The sequence below is a fragment of the Stenella coeruleoalba genome (genome assembly GCF_951394435.1).
Source record: "Stenella coeruleoalba genome assembly, chromosome: 15".
Lineage (NCBI taxonomy): Eukaryota > Metazoa > Chordata > Mammalia > Artiodactyla > Delphinidae > Stenella > Stenella coeruleoalba.
Genome location: NC_137161.1, coordinates 80,976,821 through 80,988,760, shown reverse-complemented (window position 1 = coordinate 80,988,760; position 11,940 = coordinate 80,976,821). Strand labels below are relative to the sequence as shown.

At 54.9% G+C, this 11,940-nt stretch overlaps 1 protein-coding gene across 1 annotated transcript; it reads left to right on the top strand.

Moving 5' to 3' along the window:
• Window positions 1–3,887: 3,887 nt before the first annotated feature.
• MUC3A (mucin 3A, cell surface associated) lies at window positions 3,888–9,664 on the top strand. The gene is made up of 11 exons (XM_079944891.1): window positions 3,888–4,437; window positions 4,532–4,633; window positions 5,592–5,707; window positions 5,821–5,879; window positions 6,483–6,628; window positions 7,255–7,320; window positions 7,681–7,843; window positions 8,025–8,201; window positions 8,291–8,379; window positions 8,697–8,743; window positions 8,912–9,664. The coding sequence occupies exons 1-11, from the start codon at window positions 4,098–4,100 to the stop codon at window positions 8,951–8,953; spliced, it is 1,347 nt and encodes a 448-aa protein (XP_079801017.1). The 5' UTR covers window positions 3,888–4,097; the 3' UTR covers window positions 8,954–9,664.
• The last annotated feature ends 2,276 nt before the right edge of the window (window positions 9,665–11,940 follow it).

The window sequence follows — 11,940 nt, the reverse complement described above, 5'->3', positions numbered from 1 at the left end:
CTACCACAAATACAGTAACGACACCCACATCAACGACACCTGCCACCTCGGAAACAACAGTATTGCCCATCGCCTCAACAACACAAATAACCAAGACTGCTACCACAGATACAGTAACGACACCCACATCAACGACACCTGCCACCTCGGAAACAACAGTATTGCCCATCGCCTCAACAACACAAATAACCAAGACTGCTACCACAGGTACAGTAACGACACCCACATCAACGACACCTGCCACCTCGGAAACAACAGTATTGCCCATCGCCTCAACAACACAAGTAACCAAGACTGCTACCACAGATACAGTAACGACACCCACATCAACGACACCTGCCACCTCGGAAACAACAGTATTGCCCATCACCTCAACAACACAAATAACCAAGACTGCTACCACAGGTACAGTAACGACACCCACATCAACGACACCTGCCACCTCGGAAACAACAGTATTGCCCATCGCCTCAACAACACAAATAACCAAGACTGCTACCACAGGTACAGTAACGACACCCACATCAACGACACCTGCCACCTCGGAAACAACAGTATTGCCCATCGCCTCAACAACACAAGTAACCAAGACTGCTACCACAGATACAGTAACGACACCCACATCAACGACACCTGCCACCTCGAAAACAACAGTATTGCCCATCACCTCAACACAAATAACCAGGACTGCTACCACAAATACAGTAACGACACCCACATCAACGACACCTGCCACCTCGGAAACAACAGTATTGCCCATCGCCTCAACAACACAAATAACCAGGACTGCTACCACAGGTACAGTAACGACACCCACATCAACGACACCTGCCACCTTGGAAACAACAGTATTGCCCATCGCCTCAACAACACAAATAACCAAGACTGCTACCACAGATACAGTAACGACACCCACATCAACGACACCTGCCACCTCGGAAACAACAGTATTGCCCATCGCCTCAACAACACAAATAACCAAGACTGCTACCACAGGTACAGTAACGACACCCACATCAACCACACCTGCCACCTCGGAAACAACAGTATTGCCCATCGCCTCAACAACACAAATAACCAGGACTGCTACCACAGGTACAGTAACGACACCCACATCAACGACACCTGCCACCTTGGAAACAACAGTATTGCCCATCGCCTCAACAACACAAATAACCAAGACTGCTACCACAGATACAGTAACGACACCCACATCAACGACACCTGCCAACTCGGAAACAACAGTATTGCCCATCGCCTCAACAACACAAATAACCAAGACTGCTACCACAGATACAGTAACGACACCCACATCAACGACACCTGCCACCTCGGAAACAACAGTATTGCCCATCGCCTCAACAACACAAATAACCAAGACTGCTACCACAGATACAGTAATGACACCCACATCAACGACACCTGCCACCTCGGAAACAACAGTATTGCCCATCGCCTCAACAACACAAATAACCAAGACTGCTACCACAGGTACAGTAACGACACCCACATCAACGACACCTGCCACCTCGGAAACAACAGTATTGCCCATCGCCTCAACAACACAAATAACCAAGACTGCTACCACAGGTACAGTAACGACACCCACATCAACGACACCTGCCACCTCGGAAACAACAGTATTGCCCATCGCCTCAACAACACAAGTAACCAAGACTGCTACCACAGATACAGTAGCGACACCCACATCAACGACACCTGCCACCTCGAAAACAACAGTATTGCCCATCACCTCAACAACACAAATAACCAGGACTGCTACCACAAATACAGTAACGATACCCACATCAACGACACCTGCCACCTCGGAAACAACAGTATTGCCCATCACCTCAACAACACAAATAACGAGGACTGCTACCACAGATACAGTAACGACACCCACATCAATGACACCTGCCACCTCGAAAACAACAGTATTGCCATTCGCCTCAACAACACAAATAACCAGGACTGCTACCACAGATACAGTAACGACACCCACATCAACGACACCTGCCACCTCGGAAACAACAGTATTGCCCATCGCCTCAACAACACAAATAACCAAGACTGCTACCACAGGTACAGTAACGACACCCACATCAACGACACCTGCCACCTCGGAAACAACAGTATTGCCCATCGCCTCAACAACACAAATAACCAAGACTGCTACCACAGGTACAGTAACGACACCCACATCAACGACACCTGCCACCTCGGAAACAACAGTATTGCCCATCGCCTCAACAACACAAATAACCAGGACTGCTACCACAGGTACAGTAACGACACCCACATCAACGACACCTGCCACCTTGGAAACAACAGTATTGCCCATCGCCTCAACAACACAAATAACCAAGACTGCTACCACAGATACAGTAACGACACCCACATCAACGACACCTGCCACCTCGGAAACAACAGTATTGCCCATCGCCTCAACAACACAAATAACCAAGACTGCTACCACAGATACAGTAACGACACCCACATCAACGACACCTGCCACCTCGGAAACAACAGTATTGCCCATCGCCTCAACAACACAAGTAACCAAGACTGCTACCACAGATACAGTAATGACACCCACATCAACGACACCTGCCACCTCGGAAACAACAGTATTGCCCATCGCCTCAACAACACAAATAACCAATACTGCTACCACAGATACAGTAACGACACCCACATCAACGACACCTGCCACCTCGGAAACAACAGTATTGCCCATCGCCTCAACAACACAAATAACCAAGACTGCTACCACAGGTACAGTAACGACACCCACATCAACGACACCTGCCACCTCAGAAACAACAGTAGTGCCCATCGCCTCAACAACACAAATAACCAAGACTGCTACCACAGGTACAGTAACGACACCCACATCAACGACACCTGCCACCTCGCAAACAACAGTATTGCCCATCGCCTCAACAACACAAATAACCAAGACTGCTACCACAGGTACAGTAACGACACCCACATCAACGACACCTGCCACCTCGGAAACAACAGTATTGCCCATCGCCTCAACAACACAAATAACCAAGACTGCTACCACAGATACAGTAACGAGACTCACATCAATAACAGCACAAAGTACACCAGACATCATGTCTTCAACCAATTTCTGTACAGGAAGAACAATGACACCAGCCAACACTGAGTCCACATCCTTGAGTACCACTGGTCCATTGACCGCCAGCACCGAAGTCAGCTCCACACTCGCTCTTTCCAACATCTCACTCCTCCCAACCACGGAGCCAGTCTCCACTTCGACTGCAAACATTAGCCCTATGTCCACCCTGATTACCACCATCCCTGCTACATACCCAACTTCCGACCCTTCAACTCCCACTACTCCTCCCAACAGGTCCACAACAGAAATCACCACTCCCACGCACACTGAAGCTCCTGTCACCTCGATCACAAGCACTTTTCCCATTCTAGCCTCAACCACAGAAGTAGCCCAGTCTGGGACCACAAGCGTGGTAACAGCACGCACCTCAATAACAGCTCTCAGTACTTCAAGTGTTTCTCCCTCAACACCTTTCCCTGAATTGATTACTTCTACTAGTGCAATAAGTACCCCTTTTAGTACCATCATCTCGTCTTCAATACCTGAAATAACAATATCATCTCTATCTTCCATCAGCACAAGTTCACTGGTCTCTACGACAAGTAAGTCTTTTCCTACCTCCTCTCATGTGTACAGTACAGACATCACAGGGTCTTCTGTCACTGCTTTTCCTACTTTTTCCTCATCTGAAACTGCAAGAACTTCTCTCACCCCTTCTCCCCAAAATGGTGGCCGTCGTCTTACCCAAACCACCACCATGTTGACTCTTTCTTCCACTACCCAATGTCCAGAATCAATATCGGTTACAATAGTGTCTGCCTCTCCCACTACACCATGTATAGAAGTGGGTCCAAATCCTGAAGTTACTTCTACGCCCACCATCCCATTATCAGTTTTTACCTCTACTACTGAGAGGGCCACCTATCCCAGTTCCACCACCAGGACAACTGTGTTCCCTGCAAAAACGGACACTTCTACTTCCGTTTTCGAAACTGACCCCACTGACATGACTGATGCGCCTAGTTCTATCAGCACTGGAACCATCCCCATTAACACGGATTTCACGAGCACACAAAGACCCACCAGTGGCACCTGGATCAGCACCAACTTTGTAACTACCCCACGTGTGCCCGGCTCCACTAGCCTCCCAGTGACCATGAAACCAAGTAGCAGCTTTTCAACTACCATGATGACTTCAAGCAAGGTGACGCGCTCCACCTCACACATCACCAGCGCTCCAGGGACACCAGCGGCTACCACCAAGACTCTCTCCACCCTTACGTCACCCAGGACAACTTTGACCACGACTCAGATGACCACACAGTCTAGGTTGACCACCACCCCAGGTTGGATCTCCTGCCTCCATGTGGCCTCTCCTGCTATATTCCCATGACCAAGGTCAATTCTGTCCTGAACTTCCTGTTTTCCTGTGCTCCCCAGGCACTTGTGACAATGGTGGCACCTGGATGCAGAGCCAGTGCTCCTGCCCCAGCACTTTCTCTGGCTCCCGCTGTGAGTTTGCTGCGGGACAAATAGATGTGGGTGAGTTGCTCTCTGCACTTTCTCTCGGGAGGTGCCACTGACTCTAATGGGCCCAATCATTTTGCTGAATCCCTTCATCCTTGCTTTCTGCCTCATGCTCTCCCCTACCCCATACCATGCCTAATCTCCACCCTCACCTCCAGGAGGTCGCTGGGACCACTTTCTTTCCTGGGACCTCCTCCCAGTCTGGGCTGCTTCGAGTTGTATTAGGTTCTAATTTCTGCTGTAACAAATTACCACAAACTTAGCAGATGAACATTGCAAATTTATTATTGTACAATTCTGTACATTAGAAGTCTGACATGAGTCTCGCAGGGCTAAAATCAAGGTGTTGGCAGGGCTGGGTTCTTTCTGGAGGCCCTAGGAGAGAATCCATCTCTTTGCCCTTTCCAGGTTCACAAGTGGCCCACATTCCTTGTCTCAAGGCCCCCTCGCTCCATCTTCAATGACAACAGCTTTGCATCTCTGTGCCTGTTTTCCATACTCACATCTTCCTCTGACTGATTCTGACTTCTGCCTCCCTCTTCCACTGCTAAGGACCCTTGTGATAATACTCGGACCACCCAGATAGTCCACATTAATTTTCCCATAATGAGGTCAGCTGGTTAGTACCCTTAAATCCATCTGCCACTTTGATTCCTCCATGCCATATAGCATAAGATATTCCCAGGTTCTGGGGATTAGACATAGGCATCTTTGGGGGCCATTATTCTGCTTCCCATTGGGGCAGACATGGGAGAGACTACAGGCCTGACTGCTGGACATCCTGACTTTCAGTGTTTCTCACATCTCAGGACAACTCATTCCAGAATTCCTGCCTCTCTCCCTCCTGCTGTTCAGTCAGTTCTCAGGGAACATGGAGAGGGGCCACGGGATTAGCCTCTGGGTCAGGGTGGTGGTGGTGATATCAGACAGGAGTGGATGGTGAAGTGACCAGAGCAGGGAATGTTGTGTGCAGACAAAGTGGACGCTGAAGTGGGCATGGAGGTTTCTGTCGACCAGAAGTTCTCCTCGGACCTCAATGACAACACTTCTGAGGCCTATAGGAATTTCACGGACACCTTCCGGGATCAGGTGAGGGGGACGGGGAGGGAACTCAAAGGTCTGCCCCTGGAGTTGAGCTTGGGTCCCTGCGTACCCTCTGGTCTGGATGTTCAGATGTGAGCCCAGGATCCTTGGCATTTCAGATGAAGAAGGTCTACCAAAATGTGGAGGGGTTCAAGGAGGTGGTGATCCTTTCTCTGAGGTAGGAGACCCTTCTGGCACTGTGGAGACAGTGTCAAGTGGTGGTGGGGATGAACTAAGAAGTGCTGGAGAAGACATCCCTTGCTTTTGGAATCGTCAGATGTCATAAAGAGAGGGATGGAGTGAGGATGCAAACGAAGCACTCTGTAGAGGGTATTTTTCAGTCATTTTCTGGAGTCATTTCTCTGTAGGAGGGATGTCACCCCTACTCTCAAAGCATGTTGGAAGGTGAATGATTCAGTGGGACAAACAGGGAGGCGGTGCATGAGGGATGGTGCCTGGTATCTGGTCTATAGCTGGTCTCTCTCTAGTTGGCACCTGGTCTGCTGGATGGGTCAGCAAGAGGGAGGCAGAGAGCCCAGGAGGGCCTGGTTTGATTATGGCTTGAGGCAATGCCAAGAGAATGTCAATCATTCCTTGTCCCACCTACTCAGGCTGATAAAGGCAGAGGTGCTGGACATAATGTGTCTGGAATCCCAGCTCAATGCCCACTTGCTGCCAACACCCGTATAGTTGTGGTTGGTCTGGAAGTGCCCTTCTACGGACCTATGATGGCCTGGGCCTGGGCACCTTTTAAGGCTCCCTGCCCCCTTGCCCCCCTCAGGAATGGCAGCATTGTTGTGGACTACCTGGTCCAGCTGGAGTTACCCTTCAGCCTCCAGCTGGAGAGCGAGTATGAGAATGTGAAAGTGGCCCTGAAGGAGGAGCTCCAGACTTTCAGCCAGAATAGCAGCTGCGGGAAGGACCAGGGTGAGCAGAAGCTGGGGGCCTCGGGCTGCAGGGAGGGGCCAGGGTCACAGCCACCGTCCCAGCCTGCTCCACAGGGTGAACAGAAGCTGGGGGCCTCAGGCTGCAGGGAGGGGCCAGGGTCACAGCCACCGTCCCAGCCTGCTCCACAGGGTGAGCAGAAGCTGGGGGCCTCGGGCTGCAGGGAGGGGCCAGGGTCACAGCCACCGTCCCAGCCTGCTCCACAGGGTGAACAGAAGCTGGGGGCCTTGGGCTGCAGGGAGGGGCCAGGGTCACAGCCACCATCCCAGCCTGCTCCAGCGCAGACAGGGTCCTTCTGGGGTCAGGTGCCAGCCCTGTGGTACCTCTGGCAGGTTGGGAGAAGAGACACAGGTCCCCAGCCAACTGGGTCAAGGATGGGGCTAAGGAGGGGCTCACCAGAACCTGAGTGCTGTGGAAGAGACAGTTCTGCTCAAGGTTTCCAGGGTGGCTGAGGACCCCTGACTATTCAGGGGACATGAGGGAGTCCAAAGGGGTCTTCCCTTGTTGCCCATTCACACCTCCTCCATACTGACGGAGCCCTCTCTGCCCCTCCCTGTGCCTCCCCCCAATTCCACCTGTGCCTCTGTGTCTCCCCCACCCGCCCCCAGTCTTGTGTTTTAAGCCTGATTCCATCAAGGTGAACAACAACACCAGGACGGAGCTGTCCCAGGAAGGTGAGAGGTTGGGCAAAGGGCTAAGTGGCTCCAAGAGGCCATGACCCCTCCCACAAGGGACATCTGTCCACTGAAATTCCCTAGGGAGGATGGGGAGACCTTCTGGGGAGGCAAGTGATATGGACCCGGCAGTGCTGCCTGCCTGGCCCTTGTTAGTAGCTTCCACCTGAGGACCAGCAGAGAAGGTGAGGAGAGGGTGAGGGGCCTGCCCTTCCCTCATCTAATCCCAAGGTCTACCCCTCGACACCCCACCCTCGGAAATGTAGTCCTTCTCATCCATTTTCAGAGTCATTTCATAGCCTGGCCCCAGAGTAGAGTGGATGAAGTCTTTGCCTCTGCAACCCTCTTCCTATCCCCCAGCCATCTGTCGCCACGCTGCTGCCGTGGGCTACGAGGATTTCTACTTCCCCTTGGTGAAGGAGAACAAGCTCCTCTGTGTCACCAAATGCACGGCGGGCGTGGACGGCGCCATCGACTGTCATCAGGGCCAGTGCGTTCTGCAGAGGAGCGGTCCTTATTGCCGGTGAGGCCCCGCCCACAGCCAGCTGAGCCAATCACCCGACCCCGCTCAGCCGGCGCCGCCAGAGGCCCCGCCCCCTGGCCCCCGGGTCACCCACCTGCTAGTACCTGCGTGGTCCAGGGGCACTAGCGGACCAAGCCCAGGAGGTGGTGAGGGCGTGTGACCTGTGACACGCTCCCCGCAGCTGCTTCTCCACGGACACGCACTGGTTCTTGGGCTCGCGCTGCGAGGTGACCATCTCCTGGAAGGCGCTTGTCGGAGGCCTGGCGGGGACCGCGGCGCTGCTGCTGCTGCTGCTGCTGGGGGCGCTGAGCGTCTTCGTCGCGCGCTCGTGGAGGAGGCGCGGCCAAGGCGGAGGCCTGTGAGTGCGCTGGAGGTGGAGGGCTGAGGGCCGCAAAGGGGTCCCAGACCGGGCGGCCCTGCCCTGACGATGCAGCGCCCGCCTGGCAGGTCCTGGGACGACAGGAAGTGGTTCGAGACCTGTGATGAGAACACCGTGAAGACTTTTTCTAACTTGGGCTTCGAGAATGACAGAACAGGTGAGTCCTGTCTCCTGGGGAAGGGAGACGGGGGCTTCCCTGGGTACCATTTTGGCCTGGGCAGGACAGGAGGACCTCTCTTGCCCAAGACAGGCATATACCTCTTGCCCCAGAGTTTGCTTCGTGGCTTCCACGCCCCCTTCTAAGGCCCAGGTCGTGCACAGGCCGTCCCCGCAGGGCAGGCGCAGGGGCACAGGAGCCCCCTTGGCCCTGCCTTCCTGACGTTTCCTTCCCTCCTCTTTGCTCCCCACATCTTCCCTCTCCCCACCACCGACCCCCCCCCCCCCCCGCCCGTTCTCTTTTCTCTCTATTTAAAGATGAAAACTTCTATGTGGCCTTGGAGAACGTGGACACTAATATGACGGTGAGGGGGCAAGGTGGGGTGGCGGTAAGGAGTGCTCCCAGGTCCAGTTCCCGATGCCCCCCTTCTCAGGACAGGGGCCGGGCAGGGACAAGGAGGCGGTGACCTTCTAGCCGGCCTCTGCTGGGTGGCTTCCTCTTCTCACTGCCTGTCTCACAAATTCTGTGGCAGCTGCACTTCCGCAAACCTGAGGTGAACGTGACCTCTCTGTGAGCTCCACACTGCCTTCTCCACGCTGCCGCGGACAGTGCAGGGAACCATCTGCACTGCCTCTGAAGAGATGGCTGTGAACTCCTGCGGCTCAGTCTCCTGGTTTCCTTGGGCAGCACCAGACTCCCCCCTGACCCCTATCCTTCTCCCAACTTGTGTGAAACCCACCTGGAGACCCAGTTCAAATCCAGGCTCTTCCACTCTGGGACCTTGGGCAAGTCAGTCACTTCTCTGAACCTCGGTTTTGTCACCTGTAAAATGAGTGTGGCCGGGCTTCCCTGGTGGCACAGTGGTTGAGAGTCTGCCTGCCGATGCAGCGGACATGGGTTCGTGCCCCAGTCCGGGAGGATCCCACATGCCGCGGAGCGGCTGGGCCCGTGAGCCATGACCGCTGAGCCTGCGTGTCCGGAGCCTGTGCTCCGCAAGGGGAGAGGCCCGCGTACCGCAAAAAAAAAAAAAAAAAAAAAGAGTGTGGCCCACTCGTCCTAATACCTTGTGGGATTATTGTGAAAACCAGATGTGCTTGGTCAGACCTCTGTCCCAGCGCACCTTCCTGTGTCGGCCCTCATGCTTATATGGCTTCTCTGAGATCCCCAGTCCCCATGTCCTTCCCCAGGGCTCAGGCCTCCATTTCTCCTTTTCCTGGGGCATCCCTACTGCCGGGTCCTCACCCTGTACATGCAAGCAGTCTGCAGCCCGCCCCATCCTCCTACCCTCTCCTTATATAACTCCCCTTGCACCCCTTGCCCCCATCCCTTAAACTTTCTCCCCTCTGAACCCACTTCTTAAGTCACTTCTCCCCCACAGCCCAGTGCCCAGCCCTGCATCTCCCCCAGTTTCCGTACTTTCCCCTTCCCCATCCCTGTACCCTCAGCCCTAAATACCCCCCTGCCCCCCGCATCTCAGTGCCCCAGTCCTAAATCCTCCCTCCTCTTCTCCCCCCATCCCTAGCTAGGTACAGATGCCCTCTGCATCTTAGGACCCCCAGGTGGTGCTCCCTAGGCCAGGTCCCCCATTATGAGGCTCCATTCTTCCTGTTACCCCCAGGTCCCTGAGGATGAGAGGAAGTGGGGTCCTGAGGTGGGAGAGCTCCTCCAGCACCTCCTCCTCATTCCCCTAACTCTCCCTCCCCTCCCTCAGTGCTTCCCCCCATTCCTACCCCCTTCCCCACCCCTTCCTCCCTTCCTCTCCCTGGTCTCACCCCCATCCCTGCAATAACCTCTGGAGACAGAAGCCCCCAACCTCCTTTGCAGGAAGACCTCACTCACCTGGGGACAGAAAGTCTGCAAGTCTCCCGTTCTCCCAACTGAACATAATATAGCATTTATTGTAAAAGAAACTGCTCTGTGTCTTTCTCTTTCTCACACTCTGGTGCTCCCACTCGGTTGAGGAACAAGGATGTCAGGAGATGTAGGAGGGCCTGGGAGCGCAGGTTTCTCCCAGCAAGGAATGAAGGGTTCCGTGGGCAGCTCTCAGGGACCATGACTGTCCTCAAAGGGAACGTCGAGATCGGAGGACCCCTTTTCTCAGGGAATGGGTGGGAGCAGGTGGTGGGAGCCTGTTGGGTTTGTCATCTGTGCCCCTTGACGTTAAGAGCTTACGGCTGAGTCAGGGAGGTGGGTGACTCCAGCTGAGCCAGCTGTCATTGGCGCTGTTAGGTGAGCCAGGCATCCCCAAAGACCTTGAGACTGCAAACCTGGGTGGCAGAGACACTCACGCCAGGGCCTGCCATGCCGGGGGCTGGGGCCCTCTTGTTTCCACTTCTGTGGGCAGCAGCAGGCTGTCGGACTGAGCTGAGGGTGGTCAGGGCTGGCAGAACGAGGTTCTCCAGGTGGGGGTGTCGGAACGACCCCCGGGACCTTTGTCCAGGACAGGAGAGAGACTGACAGTGGCCAGTGTGCGGGTAGAGACCAGGACCATAAAGCCTCAGGTGCGAGTGGAAGTCCCACCCAGGAGAAGCGCTGGTGGGCAGAGGGGGCCCGGGGGAAGGCACTGCCCTTCTTCAGAAGGGGCCAGCTCGAAGTGGGTGATGAGGAAGGAAGACCCGAAGGGGGGCCTCTTGGGAGTAAGGGCGGAGGGTCCTTCACTTGGCCTGGTCCCTCTGGCAGCTCCTTCTAGGGTTCTGTTGACCCTCCCTCCATAGTCACCGTCTCCCTGGGTTTCTTGGCCCTCGCATCTTGGCAACCATCGCGCACTCACGCCTCTGCTGCCTGTCCCTTCCTCCTGCCCTGCCCCTCCCATGACTCTGGCTTCCACACTATAGAGATCCCGCAGAGGGAGGTTCAGGTCTCTTAGAGAGGAGGAGGGTTGACCGGCTGCCCTTTGGCCAACTCCCCGTGTCACCCACCAACCCCATCGTCTCACCTCCACCCGGGGCCAGGCAGTGTCCTTCCTGAGGCAAAGGTCTCTGGGCTCCTTTATATGGTTGACCCCTCCCTGGGAGGCACTCGTTTCTTGGTTTCTTCTGATGTGCGAAGATCCTACACCCAGGGCCTCACTCTCAGGGAGATGCTGGCGACCTGGATCCTGTCAATGGCTCTCTGGCTCTGGGCGTCCGACGTTGCCACATCCACGACATCAGGTGAGTGAGATACAGCCCGAGCCCCGCGGTGGTCCCGGTATGTGCTGGCCTCAGGCAGGGCTGCAGGTGGCTAGCCTCCCTTCTTCCTTCCCTCCCTCGCTTTTCAGGGGAGGGGGCTGCCCAAGGGCTGGACACCCAGGCCATGACCTCATCCCGCCTTTGGAAGCTAAAGGGGTCACCCCGGAGACCTGCGGGTGAGGAGGAAGGGGCCTGGACTGTGCTGTGCTGTTGAGAGTTTGCACCAAGTCCCACCCCGGGGCTGAGTGGGAGCTGGAATCCACCCATTCTGTTCTCCAGGCTTCCCCCTGGGAAAACAGGGGGCCCTGCCTGCCCTCATCCTGGGGTCTGCCCCAGCCTAAGGGTCGGCCCTTTCCAAACCTCACAGAGACACTGCACAGGCTGCCAGCCC